This window comes from Quercus robur, chromosome 5 (assembly GCF_932294415.1).
Source record: "Quercus robur chromosome 5, dhQueRobu3.1, whole genome shotgun sequence".
NCBI classification, from domain to species: Eukaryota; Viridiplantae; Streptophyta; class Magnoliopsida; order Fagales; family Fagaceae; genus Quercus; species Quercus robur.
The window spans coordinates 18934833-18961535 of NC_065538.1; the positions used below are offsets into that span (position 1 = coordinate 18934833).

At 34.4% G+C, this 26703-nt stretch overlaps 2 protein-coding genes across 2 annotated transcripts; both read left to right on the forward strand.

The window, feature by feature from the left end:
- The first annotated feature begins 13936 nt into the window (after nt 1–13936).
- LOC126725381 (protein transport protein SEC13 homolog B-like) lies at nt 13937–15953 on the forward strand. The gene is made up of 2 exons (XM_050430082.1): nt 13937–14105; nt 14743–15953. Exon 2 carries the CDS (start codon nt 14771–14773, stop codon nt 15674–15676), a length of 906 nt encoding a protein of 301 aa, XP_050286039.1. The 5' UTR covers nt 13937–14105; nt 14743–14770; the 3' UTR covers nt 15677–15953.
- Nucleotides 15954–23776: 7823 nt separating this feature from the next.
- LOC126725382 (GATA transcription factor 9-like) lies at nt 23777–25438 on the forward strand. Its single transcript, XM_050430083.1, has 2 exons — nt 23777–24184; nt 24353–25438. Exons 1-2 carry the CDS (start codon nt 23885–23887, stop codon nt 25124–25126), a joined length of 1074 nt encoding a protein of 357 aa, XP_050286040.1. The 5' UTR covers nt 23777–23884; the 3' UTR covers nt 25127–25438.
- The last annotated feature ends 1265 nt before the right edge of the window (nt 25439–26703 follow it).

The following is a 26703-nucleotide window of genomic DNA, read 5'->3' on the forward strand; positions in this document are numbered from 1 at the left end:
CTCTTATTCCAAGAGACTTTTTGGTATCTTTAATCACGTATTTAACCATATATGCCTCATGTTCAAAATGATTTTCATTATTTGAAATGTTTGATTTTAGTCCCTACGTTTTTTAGTTTATATAAAAAGATCACTATCATTAACTCTTACTTTATTTCCTCTATTTGTAAATAGATACTATAAAAGAAACAAATAAAGTATTTAAGCAGCTGATTTTGTTAGAAACAAAGACTACACAAAGGAATTTTAACAATTAGTTTTCCAACGTACCTTTCTTGGCTTAAACTAACGATCACACGAGAGTTTCAATATTGTTCTCTGTTGTAATGGCTTAAACAGTTACTCTACCCCATTATTACACTCCATATTAATAAAGTAGTGTGTATATAAACACCATGAATGGTACCCACTATATAGAGAATGAATTATATATTTTTCATAGTGTTTATAGAGTGTTGTGTGACTCTTAAGTTATGGGTTATGTTTGCATCACTTTAGTAGTGTACAACACCTTCAGAAAAATGTTTTGTTCGTGGGTAACTGGAATTCATAATGAGTTTGAATCATTGGTTTGCTTGGAGGCTAGCTCTGGACAACATAAAACAATCTTGAAACTCCTGTGTTATTGTCAATTTAGGCAATGAGAGATATGCTGAAAAATTGATTGTTAAAATTCTGTTGCATAGTCTTTGTTTCTAACAATGTCACTTAACTCTTTTATAGTTATTAAAATCCTCAAGATTTAGTTGAACAATCTCAATTCAAAATCAAAGTAAGAATTAATGGTAAAGACCATTTTAACACAAACTTAAAAGTATAAAAACTAAAATGAAACATTTTAAATGATTATGAGCCATTTTAAAACATAGGGTAAATGTTGAGGACTAAATATGCAATTAAACCTTTATTTTTTTAGTGGAGGGTTTTTGAACAAATAAATTGAAAACAACACAAAAATTTGTATGATATCTTTCATAATTATCAAGATGGTATGTTGTGATTGGTGCTAATAAAAATTGTGTTAACGATGGGCTCATATAAAAATAGTGTTATTCTAATTACAATTGACTACGATAAAAGTTATGAAAAAAAAATCATGAATTAATATATTACCTAAAATTGAATTAATCACCTTCCTTCCTTCCTTCCTTCCGACCTCCTTCTTCTTTACTGAGATTTCGTTTCAAGTTCTTTTTTGTTTGAACATTCCAAGTTTTAATTTTAATTTTAATTTTTAATAGCAAAAAATTTGTGAACTATTAAGAAATCTAAAAGTTATAACCAAAATTATAATAAAAATTTTCATATAGAGGAATTAGAATATAGTACGAAAACATAATTTTTTTGGATAAATAGTGTGAAAACACGATTAAAACATATATATACACACAATTCTATATATATACATAAAAGTATACGTATGTGTTAGCTTAAAAAATATAAATGACACCTTTTATACCTTTTGAGATTTAGAAAAATCGAAGTGCTAGGGAGGATTGGGGGTCCTCATTAGAGAGGATGAAAGGAAGGTCTTAGCAAAGGAAGCGCCAAATTCTGTGAATTTTGCTTGTGACTTGGGCTTTCAATGAGTGGTGATTAAGAGATACTGTGTCTTGTTGTTCTTTACTCTAAACAATAGTGAGAAATGAGAATTGCTTATCCTCCTTTGGAATATTAGTGAATGAAATTTGAGAGACTGTGAAAGCTTTTGAGGGATGTATGCTTTACTTGTGTAAGATCTGTTTGTAATAACACTGCCATTGTGTTAGCTAAACAGGCTTGTGTCAAATTAGAAGAGTGTCCTTACTTTCTCCTGCCTTTTATACAAAGTTTGTGATTGAATAATATTCAGCAATCGTTTTACTTCCCAAAAAAAAAAAAAAAGAAAAGATGGAAAATGACTAATGTAACATCACTAAGCAGGATTGTACAAAAAAGCACTTATTATACACGAAAAGAGACCTGGCCCAACCCATTTGGAAAAGTTTTCAAAATTCACATGTTGATTTGGTTGGGGTTGGATATTAAATCCTCAGTCTATTCATACTTCATGCTGATTAGAATTCATACCACTGAACTTGTTATGATCGACTACTTGAGCATATATATGTGGTCATTAAATATTGAGGTGGTATTACTTATATCCACTTTCTATAACTCGGGTACATATATTAGATACATGATAAATTTTCTCGTTAAAGACACATCTATTAACGATTTATCATCAATCTTGTTTCCACTTGCCGATGAGGCGATGACCTCACTCATCAACTCACAATCTTTTAAAAAATCCTTCTGAACATGGAGTTTAAGCCGATTATGGTAGAACCTGTCCATCGCTAGTGGTAGTTTCTTTTGATAATGAGCCAATTAATGTCAATCACTCTTGTGCTAGTTTTCTAGACTCTTTTTTAAAACATTTTTTCATAGTTTTGCTCAATAAAAATTAAGTACTTTAAGATCTTGATTTTTATAATAAAAATGAATGTAAATTTGGACACATGTATTGTCATACATATAGTTTTATTATCGTTTTACTAGATCATTTTTATTTTATTGAATGTTATATTCTCTTAAATATTTGAAAAAAAAAAAAAAATCTAAACATTTTGTTTTTAAAGGGGGAACTTGTAATTATGATATCAAAGCATCAAAAATCGGAATTTATTATTATATAAAAATTGTATAAAGAGAAAAAAAATTTCAACCTCCTTTACTTAGTTTTGCCCCTTGTCTTAATAGACTTTTGAAGAATGTGAATAGTTAGATACACGAAGAAATCTAGATGTTTTCATTTGTCAAAAAGAAAAATGTTAATATTATTGACTTTAAGAAAAGAATCCAATCATGGGTTAGAGAAAGTTAACATGAAATTCTATTGTCCAAGTATGGTTTTAATGACTTTGAATCTACCATCATTTTCAAAAACATTCAGTCTACTCTACTCTAGCTAAATTTATTCTACACCCCTCTATCAAATTTGGCCATTATAGTTGGATTCTACCATCATTTTAATACAGTTAGATCATTACAAGGAAATCTAGGACATTTGGATGCTAGTGGTCTAGCTAAATTTATTCTACACCCCTCTATCAAATTTGGCCATTATAGTTGGATTCTACCATCATTTTAATACTGATAGATCATTACAAGGAAATCTAGGACATTTGGATGCTAGTGGCCTAATTAGAAATAGCATGGTTTTTTGGATTGGAGGTTTCTCCAGAAAAATTGGATACTCAAATAATTTGATGGTGAAACCTTGGAGGCTTTGGGAGATTGAGATGGATTGAATCTTACTAGTTACTACCGACCTAGCTATCCAAAAAACCGTTGTTAAAGTAGATGCAAAGTCAGTTGTGAATCTACTTACACCTTCTAAGAATCCTATTGGCATGTCTCAACTAGAGTAGTGTTCTAATTCTAAATTTCTAATTACATATCTCACTATTTTACCTTTTTGATGGTGGGGTACAAGTGTTTTTTTCTCGGACTCACCAAAAAGTTTTCTCTCCAAAATAGAGAGAAAACTGAGTGGGGGAAGTTTGATAGGTAAATGATGAAGATACCCATGTGCACTTCCACATAGGCTTGTCCAGTACGTTTTTTTTTTTCCTGGTCTAGACGTTGCCTCTTCCTTCTTTTCCTTTTTAATTTTTTTTATTCTTTTTTTCTTGGACGTTGCCTCTTTTCTTCTTCTTCTTCTTCTTCTTCTTCTTTTTATTTTTATTTTTTATTTCCTAGGCAAGTCAGTACGTTGCTCTTCTTCTTCTTCCTTCCCTTTTTTTTATTTTTTTTATTTTTAGACGTGATTTTTATTTTGTAATAAATTTGGGTGATTGCTTTTTATTTTTGTCACTTTTTTTTCAATTGGACATCATTTTTTAACAAGGGTATTTGAGTAAATTTATACAAACTTACTTTTTCCATTTTTTCATGTTCCACCCCTCCAACAAAACAAAAAAGAGGAAAATTAGAATTTTTTCTATCATCTCACTTTTCCACCCTTCCACTATTTTCTATCCTTGATTTTTTCTTTTTAAAAAAAATAATAAAGAAATTATGGGCCTAATTAATTTAGCCAGTAGCATTAAAACCACAAACTATTTCACAAAATTTTTACAATGGTAAATTTTTACTTATTCTCATATGGACTGACTATGGACATCACTTTTCACCTACTAATAACCACTCACAACAATGGTTTTAAAAACTAAACCAACTTGTTCAATTAGGAACCGAACCCTAACTTGGTTTGGCAAAAACTAGAAATTGGAGTAATGGACTATTTTTCGGTTCTTTAACCGTTCTAGTATTTAAAACCATGCTCACCATATCAACAATTTGTAAAAAAGTTTGTAACTCTAGAATTTTCTTGACTTAGTTCTATATATCCATAAAGATGTATTCAAGTTCATAAGTGAAAGAAACTACCAGCTTACAGTGTTTTTGTTCTTGGAGGAGAGGAGGTGGGTGAGAGAGGGTATCTCATGACTCATGAGACCAGGCTCTTCTTTTTTCTTTTCTTTTTTTTTTTTTTTTTTTTGATAAGGACCACCCCTTCTTTTAGTAGCTAGAAAGTTTTGATTTTTAATTTTGAGTGGTGGTAAATTGTTATTCAAAGTGTATTTTTGAATAGGTCCTGTAAGCTAGGCAGGGTAATAATAATCTGAGACTCTGAGGGCCTGTTAAGCATAGCTGGCCCAGCAAAAGTGGTCCATGCTTTTACTTATAGGTATGGGGGGAGAACCATGGGCGCTCCAAATCCAATCAATGGTAAAATTCTTACTCCCTAATCATAATGGGTTGAATTTTGGGCATCAAAGGCAAAGGGGTAACAAACATGAGACTCGTGATTGAAAATCGGTGGATACCCAAACATGCCACAAAATCAACGCGGGCCAGGCCGACCTCTGTGGTTTATAAATGAAACTTTTAGATAAGAACCATGTTTTATGAAGTTGTATTATTTCTTTTTTTTAACAGTTTTGTAACTAAGATCTTATTACTAGTCAAGAGAGAAAGAGAGAATAAAAACAACAACAATCATTATTGTTGTGTACCACTACCATTATCATTTCCTAAGACAAAGGGCACCTAGCTGTACTTATTGTAGAGCCATTGAGTTTTTTTTTTTTTTTTTCCTTCAATTAAGCCTAGAGGATCGAGTTTTTCACGGAATGATTCACAGTGTCTTTGTATTTTGCGTTATCATGAACCCCATTAAGATGGGTTGGAGAAAAAGCATGTTAGTTTTTCTGTAAAAAATCGGTGTCTAATATATATAAATTATATCCTTTAACATCCATCATCCTATCATGCAAAAAGAAATTCCAAAATATTTCATTATGAGAAATGCTAACAATCTATTTTAGGAAAGTTTTAACATTACTTTTATGGAAAATGAAAAAAACTATCAAAACATTAATTGTTTTTTTTTTCTCATAAAAACTTTTTTTAATTGGATTATTAACTAATGCCCTTAGGGCACTCGTTAGCATAACACTTTCATTATATCAACTATAAGATAGAAGGACATCTCACTCTTACCACATCAGAGAACATCTCTAGCATCATAACATTTCATTATGTCCACTATCAGATAAAATGGCATCTCACTCTCACCACTTAGAGAACATCTCCAACATTATAAATAGAAGGGGAAGCTTTGAAGACAGTCGGACCAAATTGTAGAGCAAATTTTTAAAGAAGAAAAACCCAGAGTTTTCTTCCATAAACTTGTATCATTTCCAAATTACGTTTCTAAAACCTATCTAGCTCATCCCATAGTATGTATTTTAGTTATTAGTTTTCATTTCAAGTATTTCATTACAGGTATTTCAAGTGTAACCAGTCTACTACATTTGTAAGCACTTTCAACTTCTTCAAATAAAATCTTTTAGTTCAATCAAATATATTTGCATTTCACTTTTACTTTACATGCATTCACAGTTTACTTTTATATTTCATATTCTTCTTAAATATTTCTGTCATGTTAAACTTCGCTTCCCCTTTTGGGATGGTGTTTCTCGGTGAAAATAGAGAATCATTGAGAATTGAGTTAGAGTGGAAATAATTTAAACTGACCACTTCAATCAATTTGACAAATTTTGATCATTGTTTATTTGGAGAGATAGACCAAATATCAACAACAATCAATATTATGTTACACTATCCTTACTTCCTCAGAGTCTCAGACAAAGCTCACCTTTTCATCCATTTAAAAAAAAAAAAAAAAAAAAAAAAAAAAAAAAAAAGCTAATGTACTAGTTATTGTTGAATCAAGAGAACCATTGGCATTCGAGTAATTAAGTAGAAAATGGGAGTTTTTTATTATTAATTTTTTACAAGGGAAGAGAAAATGGGAGGTATTTAACTCTACCAATTGACAACTTTGTGAAATATAGTAAATTGGGTTTAGTTAATAGGTGCAGTTAGGATATTTGTTAATTAATTATTTTAGGAAAATTTTGATATGACTTTTATGTGAAATATAAAAAATTGTCAAAAAATCAGTTATTTTTTTCCTTTTTCATAAAAGGTTTCTTAAAGTATTTCTTAAACAAATGTTCTTGGGGCATCTGTCAACAAAATTGTTGTAAATTTAAATTGTTTTGGTTTAACTAAAAGCATGTGTTTTTAAACTTATGGACACATTTATTTTTTAAGCCAATTTATTGTATATATTTTTGAAACATGAGTTTTTTGGGGGTACAATTTCACTTTTATTCTATTATTTTTTAAGTTAATTAAGGAAATAAATTTTTTTAGTAATACTGTAGAATTTCAATTTATGGTATTTGCTTCATATAATTATCTTTTATCATTATACCATGACACTAATTAATTAATTTTATTAGTTGAAATAATTAAAACCCACTTTTAAGGCAATAAATTTAGGAAAAAGAGGAGACAAAGGTTTAGAAATTTTGATAAGGATGAGGCCAGCAAACCAAAAGTAACAGTTCAAATCTCCAATCATTTGCCTAGTCCATCTTGTATAGGCCCAAACCTTCCAAACCCAAGCCGATGCCATGTCTTATTAAGAAGGGCACAAGCTACTGACTAGTGAGTATCAATTCATGGGCTTTAAAAATGGTTTGGTTACAAAAACAAGATGAGCTGAGTAATGTAAAATGAGCTACACAACAGTTGTGGCACCGGTTGGCAAAAAAGAGTAATATTTGTGTTGAGTTCAGAATGCGGAATGTGTAACAATGCCACCTATAATTTATTTTAAAATTATTATAAAAATGTTGTAGAAGTTGTAAAATTGTAAGGAAAATGCTAGAATTAAATTTTCTTTGAAAAAAAAAAAAAAAATTTGTTATAAATTGCTATGTGTTGAATGGTTATTGATAAGTGAAAAATTGATATATGTGTGTTACAAACCCATAGGTAGAACTCACCTTTGAAAATTGGCTTGCAAGGAGAAGGTAGCCCTTTCTCTTTTTGGCGGCTCCACTCACTTCTCAGTTATTTTAATCTAGCTTCTAGCTTGCCCTCTCTGGAGATTTGACCACAAAGCCGTAACTCATTTGATCCCATACTCAATGAGTCCAATTACTCGATGTGGTGATTGGTTCTGATACCAATGTTACAAACCTATGAGCAGAATTCACCCTTGAAAACCGGCTTGCAAGGAGAGGGTACCCAAAAGCTTATATACACATGTTTAAGTGATTATTGATAAGTGAAATTTTGATACAAGTGTGTTACAAACCCATGAGTAAAACTCACCCTTGAAAACCGGTTTGCAAGGGAAGGGTAACCCTTTCTCTTTTTGGTAGCTCCACTCACCTATCAATTATTTTAATCTAGCCTCTACATCGCCCTCTTCGAAATTCGGCCACAAAACCGTAACTCATTTGATCTCATACTTAATGAGTCCAATTACTCGAAGTAGAGATTGGTTTTGATACTAATGTTATAAACCTATGGGTAGAACTCACCCTTGAAAATCGGCTTGCAAGGGGAGGGTACCCAAAAGCTTATATACACATGTTTAAGCTTTTTTTTTTCTTTTTTTGATGAGAAAGATAAAACTTCATTGAAGTAAAACAAAACAAAAACAAGGAAACAGCGCACTAAGAGCAGTCAAACTCGATGATGTGCTGGACCATCCAAGGAACACACCCTTTCCACACTTGGTTTGTTCCATTACATTTTGCAAATCGAGCAAGGGCATACGCTGATTTGTTGTACTTCCTTTTCAAGTGACAAACTTTCCAACTACAAAAAGACTCAAGGAGAGCAACAATTCCTTGGTACAAATGGCCTGAGCTGCCATTTGTTTCCTTCGCTTGGAGGGCTTGGACATCTGTGAGGGCATTTGATTCAAAGATGACCTGAGTGAGCCCCATTTCTTTGGCTAAAATGATTTCATTCTCTAGTGCAATGATTTATGTTTCCAAGCTTGAATATTGGCTTGGCAAGAGCTTACATAGAGCTACAATGGGCTCCCCTTTGTTGTTCCTTATAATTACCTCAACACTAGGCAATCTTCCATCTCCAGATACAACTCTATCCACATTAACCTTGCACATACCTGATGGTGGAGCTTCCCATCTACCTGCATCGGAGGTCTGGTTCTTATTACACAGAGCAATGGCCTCTCTATAATCAAATCTGGTTGCAACAGCAAAGAACCAAACTTGGTCAAGCGAAAGGTCGTCATCCTCAAACACCTTTTGATTTCTATTATACCATATAGACCAAGATGTTACCAAGAAAGTTTCAAGGTCTTGAGTAGCTCCAGTATTCAACATTTGCAGAGCAAAATCTATGAAATCACCTTGTCTTACCCTTAGGTTTATCGGACATCCTTCCTACTTGTCCCAAACTTGTTTTGCAAAGTTGCAATGGAGAAGAGTATAGGAGATGGATCAGGCTCTTGCTCACACATTGGGCACATATGACTAATATTCACCCCTCTTCAACAAAGATTCAACGTGGTAGGGAGGCCATTCATGTAAGCTCGCCAAGCAAAGATTCTGATTTTTGCAGAGATCTTTAGATGCCATATTTTCCTCCATAAGGGGGTCATCTGATCACTATTCAAGCATTCTCCATATTCTTTAGTTTCCACCAAGCTTAATGCAATATAATATGCACTTTTAACAGTAAACTCCCCTTTTTTATTGCCCATCCAATTGAGCTTATCCTCTGGCAAGTTATAGCTCAATGGAATATTTAGAATTGTATTTGCCTCGAAAGGCAGAAATATAGTTCAAATCACCTCAGATTTCCATCTTTTAGTTTCATTGTCTATTAGAGCCAACACCATAGGGAAGTCATTAATGGGCTTAGGGAGAGTGATTACCTTATATGTTGAGGGGGTAGGCAGCCACTTGTCTTCCCAAATGTGAATACGCCGACCATTTCCAACTCTCCATCGGGTTCCTTTTTTGATTACTTCCAAAGCTTGGAAAATATTACGCCAAGCATATGACGGGCTGCATCCAAGCTTTAAGTTTAGGACGTCACCATGTGGGTAGTACCTTGCTTTTTAAATTCAAGCAATTAAGGATTGAGGATTTGAGAGCAATCTCCATCCTTGCTTTGCTAACATGGTAAGGTTGAAGGCTTGAAGGTTTCTAAATCCCATGCCTCCTTCTAATTTTGATTTGCATAGCTTCTTCCAATTAATCCGCGTTATTCTCGACTCTTGCTCTCTTTGGCCCCACCAAAATCTTCTCATCATTCCTTCAATTTCATCATAAAGGCTCTTAGGAAGTAAGAAGTAGTTCATGGTGTAAGTGGGGATGGCTTGGGCTACTACTTTTATGAGAATTTCCCTTCCCCCCCATAGATAGAAGTTTCTCTTTCCACCCAAACAATTTTCTAGCAACCCGTTCCTTTACCTCTGCAAAAACATCTGTTTTGGATCTACCAATGAGAGAAGGCAACCGAAGGTACTTGTAAGGCTTCGAGTCTTTCATTGGCCCCATTACTTCCATTACCTCAACTTTTAATTCAAATGGAGTGTTTTGGCTAAAAAATATTGAGGACTTATCTGCATTAATCTTTTGTCTAGAGGCTGCTTCATAGAGGTCAAGGATTGCTATAAGCTTCTAACATTCTTGTATACTTGCCTTACAAAAAAGAAGACTATCATCGGCGAAGAATAAATGGGTGACCATAGGGCTGCCTCTACAAATTGATACACCACTGAGCATCTTGTTCCTAATTGCATCATTTATAAGAGATAAGAAACCATCGGCGCATATAAGAAATAAATAGCATGAGAGGGGATCTCCTTGACGGAGTCCCGTTGAGGGGACAATGCACCCGTGGTCCACTCCATTGTTCAAAACATAGTAGGTAACAGTGGTAATACAATGTATTATAAGGTTGATCTATCTTGCATGAAAACCCAATTGCTCCATGACTTTTTTAATGAAACCCCACACTACCTTATCATATGCTTTACTCATATCTAGCTTGACAGCCATAAAACAATCCTTCCCCTCTTTCTTGTGTTCCAGGTAGTGCATAAGTTCAAAAGTGATTAACACATTGTTAGTGATAAGTCATTCAAAGAGAAAAGCACTTTGATTTTCATTAATTATTTAGGGAAGGATGGTTTTTAGTTGGTTAGCTAGGACTTTGGATATGAGTTTGTAGATGACATTACTTAGACTTATAGATCTGAATTCTGTTATTTTGGTGGAGTTTTTTGTTTTTGGAATAAGGGTTATATTAGTTCTATTTATCTCAACCATAGACTCATTTGAGTTAAGGACATTTAGCACCATGCATATAACATCATTACCCACAATATTCTAGTATTTTTGAAAGAAGATAGCAGACATACCATCTGGTCCAGGAGCTTTTGTGGGGTGCATTTGTTTAAGAGCATCTTCAACCTCCTTTTTCATGAATTCTCTTATAAGGTCTTGATACATCTTATTGGTCACCCTTGTAGGGATTGTGGATGTTACTTCTGCTATGCTACTTGGGAAGGAGGTAGTGTAAAGCTTCTCAAAGTATGACAATGCAATGCTCACAATGCCTTCCTTGGAATTGCACTAGCTGCCCTCTTTACTCTTAAGGCCGAGAATTGTATTTTTCTTTTTTCTCTCTGATGCCTTAGAGTGAATAATTTTTGTATTTCTATCTCCTAATCCAAACCATTGAATTTTAGCCCTTTGCTGCCACATAATTTCCTCATTGTCAAAGAGGTCATTGATCTCTTTTCTTAACTGGTTGATTTCTCCTCCCAAGCTTCCTTTTCTATTTATCGCAACCATATCACTTAGAGCTTTCTTTTTTATCTGAATCTGCTTTGGTACCCGCCCAAAGGTGGACATATTCCATCTACTAAGCTCTGATGCACACTGGTTTAGTCTCTCTGCCATACCTCTAGGGTTATTTTGGTTTGTACTATTCCTCCAGGTAACCTCAATAATATCCCTACATTCTTCCTTTTTCATCCATATCGCCTCAAAATGAAACTTCTTCCTTCTGGGCTGTTGGTAAGCAACATAATCCTAAATTAGTAAAGCAAAATGATCTGAGGTTGAATCCACAATATGGTGAACTCTAGCCTCATTGTAATTATTGGTCCAACCTTGCATTGCAAAAGCTTTGTCTAGCCTTAGATACACTCTGTCATCCCTTTCTTACATGTTGCACCATGTGAACTTAGGGCCAATGAACCCCAGGTCTTTGAAGCTACAAGCATTGACAGCTGATCTAAACCCTTCCATTTGCCTTTGGGTTCTTCGTGCTCCTCCCATTTTTTCACCCATCAAAAGTATCTCGTTAAAATCTCTAAGGCATAACCATGGTTGTTGATACCTTCTATTTAATGCTTTGAGTTGGTCCCATGACTCCTTCCTCCTCTGCGTTTCAGGATGTCCATAAAAGCCGGTAATTCTCCATTTGAAATTTGAAGGTTCATCAATGACTATTGCATCAATGAAATTTCCAACATATCCCATAATTTCCAGCTTGGTTTCTTTCTTCCATAGCATCGCCATGCCGCTACAATTCTTAGATTTGGCACCATTAAACCAAAAACAAAGCCAGTCTTCTCTTTTGCTCGCCTTATATTTTTCTTATGCAATTTAGTCTCCATTAAGAAGACTATATCGGGATCCCAGCATTGCTTAATTTCTCACAGTGCGTTAACTGTTCGAGGGTTCCTAAGCCCCCGGTAGTTCCAGCTTAAGGCCTTCATTACTACTGGCGGTGCTGCACAGTAGCCACCGCCAATAGCTCATTAATCTGATCATCATCAAGAGTATGCACTTCACACATATGTTTCAGAGGCCTCTCATATAGGTCTTTAACATCCTCTGGTCTTTCCTCCCTTTTTGTGCCTATTGAAGGGGTTTGGGTTAATGACATTTGATTTTGGGCCTTACCCATTTCCCTAGCTATCTTTCTCCACTTTCCTTTACTTTGGGCTTTCTTATCTTTTACTGAGTCTAAGTTAGAGATATTACATACCTTATCCTCTTTGGTCTTTAACTTGCTTTTATTTGGGCTGGTTACGTCCTGTGCTTCTTCATTGGGCTTCTGACTTTGGCCCACACTTGATAGTGCATCTTCGTTCATCTTGAACAACTTTCTGACCAGAACCTGTTTAGTTCCCATTTCACCTTTAGATTTTCCATCCTTTTGCCTCGATTCTCACCCCTCTTTTTCTTTACTATCCCATCTTTCCGGGTTGTCTGTTGATAGAGAATCTGACATCTCTGTGTCTGCATTACCACTGTTCTAACTTTCCTTCTGCATCTTGGTTTCCCTACCTCCAGTTTGATTTTGAATTGAATTTAAATTTTCGATCTTTCTCGGCTCCGTCTGAAACCTTCCTCTGTTATTCTCATCTTCACTAGACTCATGGCCTTTACTAGTTGATGGCCTCATCCTATCCGATCCTCCTTTGATTGCATTCCCTGCTTTAAGCCATTCACCATACTGAGGGTTTGTCCATTGCCATTCCAAGCTTTCATGGCAATGCCTATTGTCATGCCCAAGTATTCCACAATTGAAGCAAAACATTGGTAGTCGTTTGTACTTAAAAGTAACCCAACATCTTCCTCCTTCCACATTAGTGATGTGCCCCCATCTCCTTAGAGGTTTGTCAATAGGTAGTTCTACCTTAATCCGCATGAACTTGGCTTGGTCATCTTGCCAGGACCGTTTATCTACCTCAACCACTTGACCAATTTTATTTCCAATCACCTTACCAACTGCCTCAATCATATTCTCAAAGGGCAAACCCATACCTAAACCCAAAAGGGTGAGTGGGTGAAACTGATGTTAGCTGAAGATAGTCATTTCCTCCATCGGCAAAGAAGGAGGAGGTTGTTCTCAAAATTCCAAGGTCCACTTTTTTCAACCCACTCCATTCGGTACCTTGAGCTGAACTTAAATTGTAGAATGTTATTCCCCACCTCAACTATTCTTAAATCCGAACCCATCTTCCATGCCAATCTCAATGTACTCTTGAGAGCTCCTAGATTTGGCTATCGATCTGATAGTAGATGCCTAAATAAGCTTAGCGAACATTCCTCAAGTAGCTTTGGTTTACTCGTGGTTGATATAGGGATATCTTCTTCCTCCTCATTTTTAAGTTGTAGATTCTGTAGGCTTTCAACGATTCTTTGTTCCATTCTAATATTGTGTGGATTCTCCTCAGTGGGAAGAGTAATCCAAGATATATCTCCTATAGCTGAATCTACTGGAGAAAGAGAGCTCGCATCTTCCGAGAGAGAAATACTCCTATAAGGGAGAGAGAAAATTGTTCATGTTTAAGCTTACATTTAAGCAACTTGGGCCATTGAATACGGGTAAGAATTTGTCACATCAACGTTTTATAAAAAAAGTTGTAAAATAATTTGTGAATGTAGCATTTACTCACATGATAATAATTGAGTTGGCTTAAAAAAAAGGTCTACTTGGCATTCTAAAATGACATGTCTTATTTTGATTGGGCCATCTCTATTAAAACACACTGGCGTTTCGTTTCGTCCCACATTGAGAATTGAAGAAACTGAAATAGGCCTCTCCTTCCTTGCTTTCTTTCTTTCTACTCATTTTCACAGCAGCAGAGAAACAAGCAAAGTCGCTCTGATCGTTTCTTTTCCCAACAGGTCCGCTTCTCTTTTCTCATTTCTCATCAATCAAAAACACCTATCTCTTTTTTTTATATATATGTCGTTATATTACGTTAATATTGTTTTTCTGGGTTCTATCAGATCGATCAATTGTATGAAACTCATGTGTCTATGCTCGAAATTTAGTTTGTTATTTTTGTTATTTTTTAAGATTTTTGCGAAATTAGATCGATTTTGCTTCGTTATATCTGACCCTAATTCAGCAATCTGAGATCTAAGACAAAGTGTTCAAATTTCTATTACTATCAGATCTGAATTCATGAGCTTTTTGAACAAATTCTATTCCCATCTGGTAGCTGGGAAAAAGGTAGTAATAGAAGAGAAACTGAAACTTTGAGATCATATTTCTATTATTTGTTAGCTTAGAAATAATGGGTAGCTCATGTAATTTATTCAATTTTCGGGTTTTTTAGGATTTGAGGAAAGACGTAGAATTTTGAGGTTTTTATTGAGTTTGTTTATCATGTTCTTGCACTTTCTTAGCAAACAAATGGTGGGTTATGTTTAAAATTTTAGATGATTTCACGTTTTGAAGGATTGGAATTTATGTGCAAAAAATCAATTGGAGGATGAATCTGTTGTAATTTAGGTTTACTTCTTTTGTTCTGAGCAGTGGATTAAAGTGTGTTAAACGGTAGAAAATGCCTTCGCAAAAGATTGAAACTGGTCACCAAGACGTGGTCCATGATGTGGCGATGGATTACTATGGTAAGCGTGTTGCCACGGCCTCATCAGACCACTCCATTAAGATAATTGGGGTGAGCAATGGAGCATCTCAGCATCTTGCGACGTTAACTGGTCACCAAGGACCTGTTTGGCAAGTGGTATGGGCTCACCCAAAATTCGGGTCTTTACTTGCTTCGTGTTCTTATGATGGGCAAGTGGTAATATGGAAGGAGGGTAATCCAAATGAGTGGGCTCAAGCTCATGTCTTCAATGACCACAAGTCATCCGTCAATTCCATTGCTTGGGCTCCTCATGAAGTGGGACTTTGTTTGGCATGTGGTTCCTCTGATGGGAATATCTCAGTATTCACTGCAAGACCAGATGGTGGTTGGGACACTGCAAGGATCGACCAGGCTCACCCAGTTGGTGTCACTTCTGTGTCATGGGCTCCCTCAACAGCACCTGGGGCTCTTGTTGGTTCTGGCTTGCTTGATCCTGTTCAGAAGCTCTGCTCAGGTGGTTGTGATAATACTGTGAAGGTGTGGAAGCTGTATAATGGGACCTGGAAGATGGACTGCTTTCCAGCTCTTCAGATGCATACAGATTGGGTTCGTGATGTTGCCTGGGCACCTAACTTGGGACTTCCAAAATCTACAATTGCAAGTGCCTCACAGGATGGAAAAGTCATCATATGGGTTGTGGCCAAGGAGGGTGATCAATGGGAAGGCAAGGTTTTGAATGATTTCAAGACTCCTGTTTGGAGGGTCTCCTGGTCGCTGACAGGAAACATATTGGCTGTTGCTGATGGAAACGACAATGTTACATTGTGGAAGGAGGCTGTAGATGGGGAGTGGCAACAGGTGACTACGGTTGAGCCTTAGAATCCTATTCTTTGTGTCTGTTAAACGGTTAGCTCCTAAAAGTACTGGATTCCTTTCTGAATCTTTTTGATTTACATGTATTAGGACTTACTATTTGTTTACATTTTCTTGTATCTTAGTACCTTGCTTAATATTGTGAAAGATTCAAAATTCGGAGATTATACCAAATGCCTAAACTTGCCAGATACGATTGCTGATTGTAGTTTGTGGGAATTCTCTTGAAATTTTTGATGTTTGGTCATGGTGGACTTCTAATATCAGTTCTGAAATTTTGTCATTCAGTTATTTTTCTGCTAATCTACCATTTACCATTTATGATTGGGACCGTTTGCTGATTAATTAAAATAAATACATGTCTTTATATGATTACACCTAGAATCCACCCAAATGTTATTTTCCCATCCTTTTTCATTGAGCTGAAGTGTGTGGTTTTTTTTTTTTGGAGATTGTGTGTTGGGGGGGGGCGCTTTGTTGGGTTCAAATTATATGATGAGTTAAGAGTTCCTTTTTTTTTTTTGGATATCTACAGAATGTAATTTAGGGTTTTTCCTGTGGTTGACTGGTGTCCCTTTACCCTTAAAAGAGACTGAAGTGATGAAGTCATTGTAGCATCTGTCAGTAACCATTCATTTCAATGCACTTGATTACTGTCATGCATGTGTAACATATAGCACATGCCTCTGAATAGCTTGAGCATTGCTGTGATCTGTGAAGCAAGCTGATTCTTCGTATACAAATGAAATGGATTTGAAATAAATAATAGGAAATTTGATCCTCAAAATGGTGGAAAAATGTCTGCCTTTTAAGTTGTACATTGTAAAGGACTATAAAAGTATTGAAGCTTCTTACAGGGCAGAAGCAACTGAAGCTTTTGCCCTCTTTTGCTAAGGAGGGGAAAGGTATTGATGCTTATGCAGTCAGTGGGAATATCTGAGTTGGACTGCATGTGTTTCTCAAGTATTGAGACTCAGAAATTGTGCACTTCTTGCTAGCCCAAGGAATTAATGGCAATCCAATTTTGTTGGAGTCTTGTTTGATGCGCTGGCATTTCTTTTATGAGGCAAGTAATGCTGTATACAAAACTGTCAAAAACATTACCAATGCAAGTGTTGACTCTGGGGGACTACTACGGTTTCAAACGGAGATATCCAAGGTTCGAATCCTCTTCTCTTACTTTTGTATTTTTAGTTAAAGAAAAGATTATGATTGGGGATTAGACAAGCTACATTAAAAAAAGATCTTAGAATGTTGATGTTAAATGGATTACCAGATGCCCATACAAGGAGGAGTAGAATTTATGGTTTGTTTTGTAACAATATGATGATGATGCACAAAGGTGATTTGGAGCAGCACTTAACTATCTTTTAAGTTCATCTTGTCAGCAATATTTCTTCATTTGTGAAAGGTAGTCAAACCTTACCACGATACCATCATCACCTTCAATGATACGGGTGTTCATGTTGAGATTACATATGAGCATGAAAGTTGCTTCCCCCAAATATTAGTATTGATAGGATAACGACATGATAGACATCCCTCATTTCTTATCAAAAAAGTAATTCCCTCTCTTTGAGTGCTAATGTGCTTGGACTCGGGAACTGGTCAACTGAGTGATGCATTGTGCATTGCTTTAGGTGTTAATAGATGTTTATATCATTGTACTACTTGTAGAACTAAGATGTTGCAAAAATGATTGGTTTGTTTTTATTTTTGTTTTGTTTTGTTTATTTTTTGGTTTTTCTAAGTAGAAAACGAGTTAAGTCGCGCTTCCTAAAGATCAGCACCTTAAAGTATATATAGTAGTAATCTGATGGTGTTTTTTGTAGCCGTCCAAGGGGTTGGTTTACTTTTGGACATGGTGATCCAAAGACAGAGTAAAAAGATTCGAAAATCGTTATATTCAGATATATGATAATGTAACACCCAAAAGGGCTGTAGTTTGTAGAGAGCTATTATTGAAAGACATGATGAATCCATATGAGGATATATGTATATTTTTTTGACAGGATCGCAATCTCCTGTGCAGTATCCGGAATTACTACTGCTTTCAAAAATCGTTATTTACAACATGTATTTTCACAATATTTTTTCACTCATACATATTTTTATAATAATTAAACAATACCAAACGGACTATATATGTTAGAACCTAGATTTTGGGATTTGGTTTCAAGAAACCAGGTGCCTGAAAGGCTGAAACATTTGTCAGATTCGTTAGCAAAAAAAATTGTCAGATTCCAGAGACATGGTCTGAGCACAGCTATTGTTAGATACCCACCTATTGATATGAAACTCATAAATTTTAGATTTTTTTTTAGATTAAAATTTGTATTGTCCTTGTACTTATTTATTTATTTTTATCACAAATGAGGTAGATTTTAAGCCAGGAAAAACCAAAAAAATGTCACCTGACTCAAAATACTCTGATAGCAAAATCAATTAGGTTCGCTGTCGTTTGGCTGGGAGTTGGGTGAGAGGACCTATTAATGCTTGGGTTAAAACATTAGTCAGATAACATGTAGACATGATCCATGGACCGGCCCAAAATGACTTGCTCACTCCATATGTCTGCGTATGGTTGTAAACGAGCCAAGTTTTGTCGAGTAGTGCGTATTTGAGCTTGACTTGTCAATAAAAATCAAATGCTCAAGCTTGGCTCAAGTTTGAGAAAAGCCTAACTTCAAGTTTTCATGCTTCACTTAACTGACGTTTTGACCCATTTAACTTCAGAATAACTTTTGGTAAATTACAAAGTTGTAGCCTTTAAGTTAGCTTTCCAGCCTAACTTGAAACATCTCAGACTTCTCAATTGGACATCTAAGCCGAAAGTTATGCTCCAAATATTAACTGGTGCACATGCTGGAATCCTAATCCGAATTGGACTTGGATTCAGTGCAAATTTTCTTTGATTTCTTGCTCCAATTGGACTTGAAATTTAATTGGGTTGGCCTTCTTTGACTCCGTCATGGCCCTTGTAAAAGTAAAGTCCATTAGCTTTCTTCTTTGCACAAATCCACTTATTTAATTTCATTATCCAACAAAAGAAAAATTCATGCATTAAAATTCAATTAAGCACAAAATTAATTATTCAACATTATTCCAAAACCAACTATAAGTATGATAATATTTTCTTATAATGATATAAATATGCAAAATTAAACTATTATTAGACACCATTGGTGGAACATGAATGATTTAGTAAACTTAAATATAGATCAAAATGATAATAAAACTTGCAAGGCAATTAAAAACAACACTAATAATAAAATATAAAGTTGAGATTCATGAGGAGGCTTACAACATTGTTAAAAATGGTTTTCAAGTAGGGCTTGTAATTCTCAAGATTCTTCAATTGATTCATCAACGAGAGAGTGTACATAACATGTAGGGTTATAGATTACATCTATTGATCCCTTTGTTGCCATTAGTGTCTTTCACCCCAAAAAAAAAAAAAAAAAAAAACTATAACCTTTTCACCAACTACAGGGAGTAAAAAAATAGCCGTATAATAAAAAATAAAAAATAAAAAAAAGAGGTGGAGAGACGTAGAAGGCAAGAGGCAAGAGCGGTGCGTGCCATCCACGTGACACACTTGCACGTGCTATCATGTTAGTGAGTGTAGACATGATAAGCACGACGCACGTGTGGGAGAGGGAGGGGAGCAGGAGCACCGTCCGGAAGGAAGGAAAGAAGGAAGGGTGGTGAGTAACCGTGAATAGAATAATAGATTCTAGCCACGTGGAATTTGACCAGACCAATGGGTTGGCTTTTGAACACCCCCCCCGACCTTAAAGACCTCTCACATGTTTGCTGACACTACTCCAACTTTCTCACGTGCTCCTCGGACCCCACCCCCACCCTTATATTAAAAGTTTAAGCAAAGTAAAAAGAACCAAAGAGTTAAAATAATAGTAAACAAATTTATTTACTGTATAAAATAAAATAAAAAGGTAAACATTAGTTATAGTTAGTTAAAAATGTAAGTATTATTATGTTGACATTTAACTGTAACCGAAACCGGACCTTATCCATTTACCTATATATTTTTTTTTAAAGATAATCCATTTACCAATGTTAATGGGGATTGGTGTAGAATGACTCGGGCCATCTGACTCAGTTTGTGGCCTAAGTGCCACACAGAGACACTGGTACCCCGAGAAAAAAAAGTCCACATACATTGAATTTTTCTTTTCTTTTAGTTACCAAATTTAAGAAATGATTGTCAAGAGTCTTATGATTTGATCGCATTGTTTGCTTTATTTTTTATTTTTTATTTTTTTTGGAATTGTTGCCATTAATGAATTATGAAAAGAAAAAAAAAATTACATGCCATCATTATTTTGATATGTGTGTTGTGAAAAATTATTAGATATTTATTGAGAACAACCACGTTGTACTATTTCCTCTTGTGTGAAATTAGAATTTAGAGATATATGTTATTTGATATTAACTAAACAAACAAAAATAGGGGAAAAAAAAATCTTATAATGAGTAATGACTACTAGTCTACTAGAGAAGCTCATCATTCAATTATTGGTTTATTTATTTATAATTCTAAAGAGCAATGAGTAAGGGATTTGAACATTGATTTTCAAAGTAAAGAGAAAGTTATGTCATTGAGTTACAAAAACCTTAACAATGATTTTTTTAATTGATGAAAACAATGAATTCCAAAGAACCATGCCTTAATAATTGCGATGAAGTTCATCAGTGCATATGCTTAATATTTAAACCATTTGCATTGGAAAATATGTTACAAGAAAAATATGTGCCATTATTCTTGAGCTCAATTTGAAATTGGGTTTTATAAAAAATGTGACATTATTCTAAAATTAATGAATTGGATTAAGAATCTGTTTAAAATTTATTATTTCATAGAGAAAAAGAATGATTTTAAATGAAAACACAATAACTTTAGTGTTCCAATTTATGTTTCTAAGAAAATTACACCTTTAAAATTGGAGTAAAAACGTGTTTCCAAATCACAATTTGTGTGGTGTTTTTAAAATCCTTAGAAAATTTTGTTACTCATGGACGTCTTTATGAGTTAAAAGGGGGATAATTCGATAGTTGGGGAAGTGGAAATATCAAGAGTTGCTTGTTGAGCTAGAAAGCTCTTTTAATTTTTACCATGCACTTATTTGCATTTTTTAAAATTATTCTTTCAAATTATACCCTTTAAAATTAACATTTCTTAAAAAAAAAAAAAAAAAAAAAAAAAAAAAAAAAAACCACACACACACACACACACATTTTTTTAACTACCTAAGCCATTTAGGCACCCTATACAAATTTAAAATTTATATAAAACATGAGACATTTGACTTTTTGTTAACATTTTAATAATTTTGTCCCATAAGCTTTTTATTATTATTTATTTTTGAGAGAGTTTTAATCTATGACGTCCGCTTCTGATGATAACTTTTTATCATCAAACCAAAACACCAATCAGTTTTTGGTGTAGGCGAATATCGAATCCTAAATTTCACAAGTTTACGTATCATAATTATCATATATATTTTTAATTAAATTTATATTTTATTATATATTTAAACCCTCCACTAAAATCTTGGAATTACATATTTTCTTTTAAGTGTTAAAATATATAGTTTTATATACGAGCACTATCATACTAAATGCCTAATGTATAAATACATATTTTCATATGCAAATACAATTATAATAAATAATTATTAATAATTAATAAATATCATAATCATCAAATTTTATGTTTAAATATCATATTATAGATTTTTTTTTTGTGCATTGTATGTGGATTTTTTTTTAATACATATAGAAATTCTATTTTAACATAATCTAAGTGTACATATGTGTGAAATTTTTTTTAAAGACTTGAATCCCGACATTTGTCCCTCACACTCTCGCAAACATTAAATTCTTGTAGAATGACTATCGCATGCGGTGGTGTGCATTGTACATGTTACCTACTAGTAATTTTGAATTTGAACTCAAGAACTTTAATATTCAGTTAATCTTTACTTAACTAGAAACCTTGATTGAGAATCTTACTTAATTACCTATGACCCATGCTTTACCTAACTGAAGTAATTACTTATAAAAAAAATAAAAGATAATTAGGAAAGAGGGGTTTACATTGGCTTTTTATCTTATGTGGCAGGTAAGAATCAAAGTGAAAATTATGCAAAGTGGCCACGTGGATAACATCATGACCGTTGTTTTTTGTTAAGTTGAGCTGTAACCATCGTGCTGAAACGTGGGTAGGCAATATAATAACAAGCAATGATAGGGCAATAGGGGTTAGAAAGTACAGTTAATTTAGACTTAAACTAATGGAAAACTCAGAGGGAAGAGATTTTAAAATCAAGGAAGAAAAAAAAAAGCACAAACCCCAAGAAAAAAAATTATTAGCAGCAGAGGAATCCGGCTGTAAACTTGGACAATATTGGAATAGTCACTGCGACAAAAACCTGCAAGAGATTGATTCTTAAGGATTTTAATTTTCAACATTCATGGTTTTTGCTTTCCTTAATTTTAATTATTTAATCACCTCATTAATTGACAAGTAATGTGATAGTATTAATTTGGTTGGCCTTTTGTTTAGTTTAAAATGTTTTCACCCTCTAAAGTCTAAACAGCCTTCCCCAGTAAAGAGCCCTGAAATGTGTCTGTGGCTTTAGCTGCTATCTTTTCAGGTGGCTGTGTGTGTGTGTGCTCATTAAACTTGGTTTGTGTGAATAATTTGTTCCTCAAAAAAAAAAAAAGTTGGTTAGTGTGATTTGTTGTATGATGATTCATGAGAAAGTTTAAGTATATCATTTTGATTGGGCCGACACTGAATGGTATAAAAAAAAAGTAGTAAGTTTAAGTGAAAGTAATTATTATTTATTACTTATAATTTACCACTTTAATAAGTTGTGATTGTGTAATTTTAGAAGAATAAGACTTAATTTAATGAGTCATACGCATATTGTAATGACAAATGATTGTTGATTTCTTTTTTAGAAAATGCAAGAGTTACAAATTATTTTATAAAAAAAAAAATTGTTGATATGGTGAGTAATTATTAGTAAATGAAAAAAAAAAAAATGATGTTAGTGGTGAACGCATATGATATGATAATCAGTAAAAGTTTGTCATAACAAAAATTTGTGAAAATGTTGTCAAATAGTTTGTAATTGTAGCATTACTCGTCAACGTAGTGGAAGTATTTGATGCATCATGATAAATGCTTTTGGTTTCAATATTTTATCTTATAGATTTGAACCTATGATATTCGTTTTATAATAATTACTTTTTATTTTTTGATAAGAAAATACTATATAATTGCTCTTTATTATTAGGGTAAAATACCAATAACTTTGTTATAAATGAGGTTGGATTTTTTAATTTTTTTTTTCTTATTTTTTATGGAAAGTGAGGTTGGAATTTAGGTCTACTATTCAATAATAAACGTTTTTACTAATTGAGCTAATTAATTAATTTTTTTAAAAAATACACAATTAATACATATATTTTTTCATTTTGTAATTTTATCCCTTCTTTTATGTGAAGAGGAAAGTCTTTTAGGTGATATCAAGTTTGTATGGCCAAAAATTAGGCAAATAAACTTGGTAATTCCCAGAAAACTTGGCTAATTGAGACTAAATTAGTAACTCATTAAACTTAAACAAGCATTAAGATTTCCCCTAGATTTGGTATCTTTAATCACTTACTTTCATTAAAAGAGGGTACCGTTACTAATTCCCACTTTAAAAAAAACACAAAATAAATTGAAAGAGTAAAGAGTACTAAAACATCCTAAAAGAAATACTAAAAAAAGTAAAAGTATAACTGTATTGTTATTTAAATAATTTAATAGCTAAAAAAAAAGTAAAAAATAAAAGAGAGAGTATATATATATATATATTTATTTTTTTGATAAAAAAGGTTAGAAAGAGAGTATAGTTAAAATAATCAATAATAATAATTGTAGTAGTAATAACTTTACAGAACTTGCAAGTCACTTCCTATTATTTAATTCGTACATCTCTGCATGTAGAAAGATGCTCCAATTACGTCCAAATTACACTTATGCCCCTCCCCTTTACTCCTCAAAACCCCACCCCTCCTCTCCCACTCTCACTCTCTGACTCTCTCAGATACACACTCAGCTCTCACTCTCTCTCTCTCTAAAAAAGCACAACTCTCTCTCTCTCTCTCTCTCTCTCTCACACTCATACATATATAATGGAAGTGCCGGAGATATATATGGGAGGCTACTTTGGCGGCGCCGGAGGAGCTGGCCAGTACTCGCCGGAGAAGCAGAGGACTACCGAGAACTTCACCGTCGACGACCTTTTGGACTTCTCTAACGAAGACGCTGTCATGGCCGACGGTTTCTTAGACAATGTGACCGCCAATTCCACCGACTCCTCCACCGTTACCGCCGTTGACAGCTGCAATTCCGGCTCCGGACCTCATTTCTCCGCCTGCATTGGCTCCCGCAGCTTCGCTGACTCTCAGTTCTCCGGCGAACTCTGCGTTCCGGTAATTCCTCAAAATTTTTGACTTTTTAAAAAACTTCAAAGTTTAAATTACCATTTTTCGAAATTCGGAGCCAAAAAAATATTTAAAATTTGAAAAATAATTTGAATTAAACAATTATCGTTATTAACTAACTAATTAATTAATTAATATATTTGGGTTGTGATACAGTACGACGACTTGGCTGAGCTGGAATGGCTATCAAATTTTGTGGAGGACTCATTCTCGGCCCAACAAGACTTTCAGGCCTTGCAATATCTCAATGGGCCCACCACCACTACCACCACAGCCACCACAACCACAACCGTTTCGAAAACCCAAGCCTCCGAATCGTCATCCTCGTCCGAAACGCTTCTCCCATCACGAAACGCACCGTTTTTCAAGCCCGAAACGCCTCTCCCAGGCAAAGCACGTAGCAAGCGGTCACGCGCCGCTCCCTGCGACTGGTCCACGCGCCTCCTCCACCTCGCAACAACAACTCCAGAAGACCAAAAGCAACAATTACCGGCCGCGATGAAAACGACGACGTCGAAGAAAAAAGAGTCCATGATAATGGACTCTACCACTTCCTCCTCCTCCTCTTCTTCGGGGAGGAAGTGTCTCCACTGTGGCTCCGAAAAGACGCCGCAGTGGAGGACTGGGCCTATGGGCCCAAAGACGCTTTGCAACGCTTGCGGAGTTCGGTTCAAGTCGGGTCGGCTCGTGCCAGAGTACCGACCCGCTGCGAGCCCGACTTTTGTGTCCGCGAAGCATTCTAATTCGCACAGGAAGGTTTTGGAGCTGAGGCGGCAGAAGGAGATGCAAAGAGCTCAGCATCAACAGTTTCTTAGTCAAGCTTCGATTTTCGGTGTAGCTAACGGTGGTGGTGGTGGCGGTGATGAGTACTTGATTCATCACCACCATCATCATCAACGTAGTGGGCCTGACTTTCGGCATTTGCTTTAGTCGGTGCTAGTGTTGACTTGTTTTTTTTCTTTTTCTTTTTTTACTTGTGCTAATTTTGGTTACTTTTGAATTTGTAGGCTCTTTTAATTCTATTTTTTGGTTAAGCAAAGAAAGAAAAAGAAAAAAATTTAAGGGAAAATGAGGTTGTTTTTGTTTTTGGTATTAGACTCAAAAATGTACTTGTGATTTGGCTTAATTGGCCAAATTTGGCAAATTTAGAATCAAGCAATTTTTCTCTAAGAGATGTTTGCTTTGTTGGAACTTATATTTTGGGAGCTTAATTCAAAACCCATTAATTCTATTTCATACTCAGCATTGTGTTAAGGCTTTCAACTGCTTAAACTTAATTTAGATGGTAATTAGAAGGATTTGACTATGTGGTAAGGATTTGACTATAAGGAAATGAGCATTGGGAGTAATTTTGGAATAAACTCAGCCAAGCAAAGTGCATCACTTTTATGGGACCATTGGGACACGGATGGTATGGTGAGAAACAGTCCATGCCTCGAATGTGAAGCATTACATGTGAAGAAACTTATTGGTTCAATGAACAATGACATTTCTTGCAAAAAAAAAAAAAAAATGAACAATGACATTAGTGGGTTTTCAAAAAAAAAAAATCAAATCAAATCAAATAATGAATACTGAAGGATGCTTCTATGATCCTCCAATTATGTATATTTTTTAGATTCTTGGCTTTTGATTCGAATAGAATTTGATTTTGTGACTACCAAAATTTGTGAAATTCATTAAATTTTATGAGCGCCCTTTGTTATTTATGAATCAGAATCCATTTATAATAATTTTTATGCGCCATTTGGAACCCTTTTCATTTTACTAAGTTCCATTTAGAAATGACCTCTCCATAATCCATCCAAATAATAATAATTTATATATGATAATTAATTTAGAAATTCATGAGAATTCCAGATTTTTTATTCAACTATAAAAATTTTTATCAATTGAACTAACTGGAACTACAATTGCTGAGGAATTAATTCGCCCTCCGCTATTATAATTTAAAGCTCTGCCTCTTTGGTCACACACAATACTACAATAGTACTGTCCTTAGACACAATTTTTTTTGGGGGGGGGGGGGGGGATTAATAGAACCTCGTTTCTTTAAATTCTCCAACTTTCTACAGTGAAATTCACTCTTAATTTAAAACTTTCATGATAATTAAATGGAAAAAAAGAGAGAGAGAAATTTTACTGGCAAGGTTATCTCAATATCCTGAGTATGCTTATTTTTTATGAAAATCGAGGACCCAAATGCCGGGTATTAGTGAAAAACAGAGGAAATTTTGAAGCAGAAGAGAAGAGAAGAGAATGCATGGGTTTCAGTGATATAAAATTATCAAATTGGGATTTGTATACTTTTCAGTAACCAATTATACATCGTCTTCTGTACGTACCATCTACATGAAAGTGCGTAAAACAATTATGACACCAATGTGGGAAAGAGATGATCAAGAAAGAAAGAAAGAAACCCATTAATATTTTTATTTTTGGAGAATTTAAAAGCTGCTTAGCTTGCAAAATTGTGCAGCAAGGCCATGTGGGGAGGGAGTGATAAA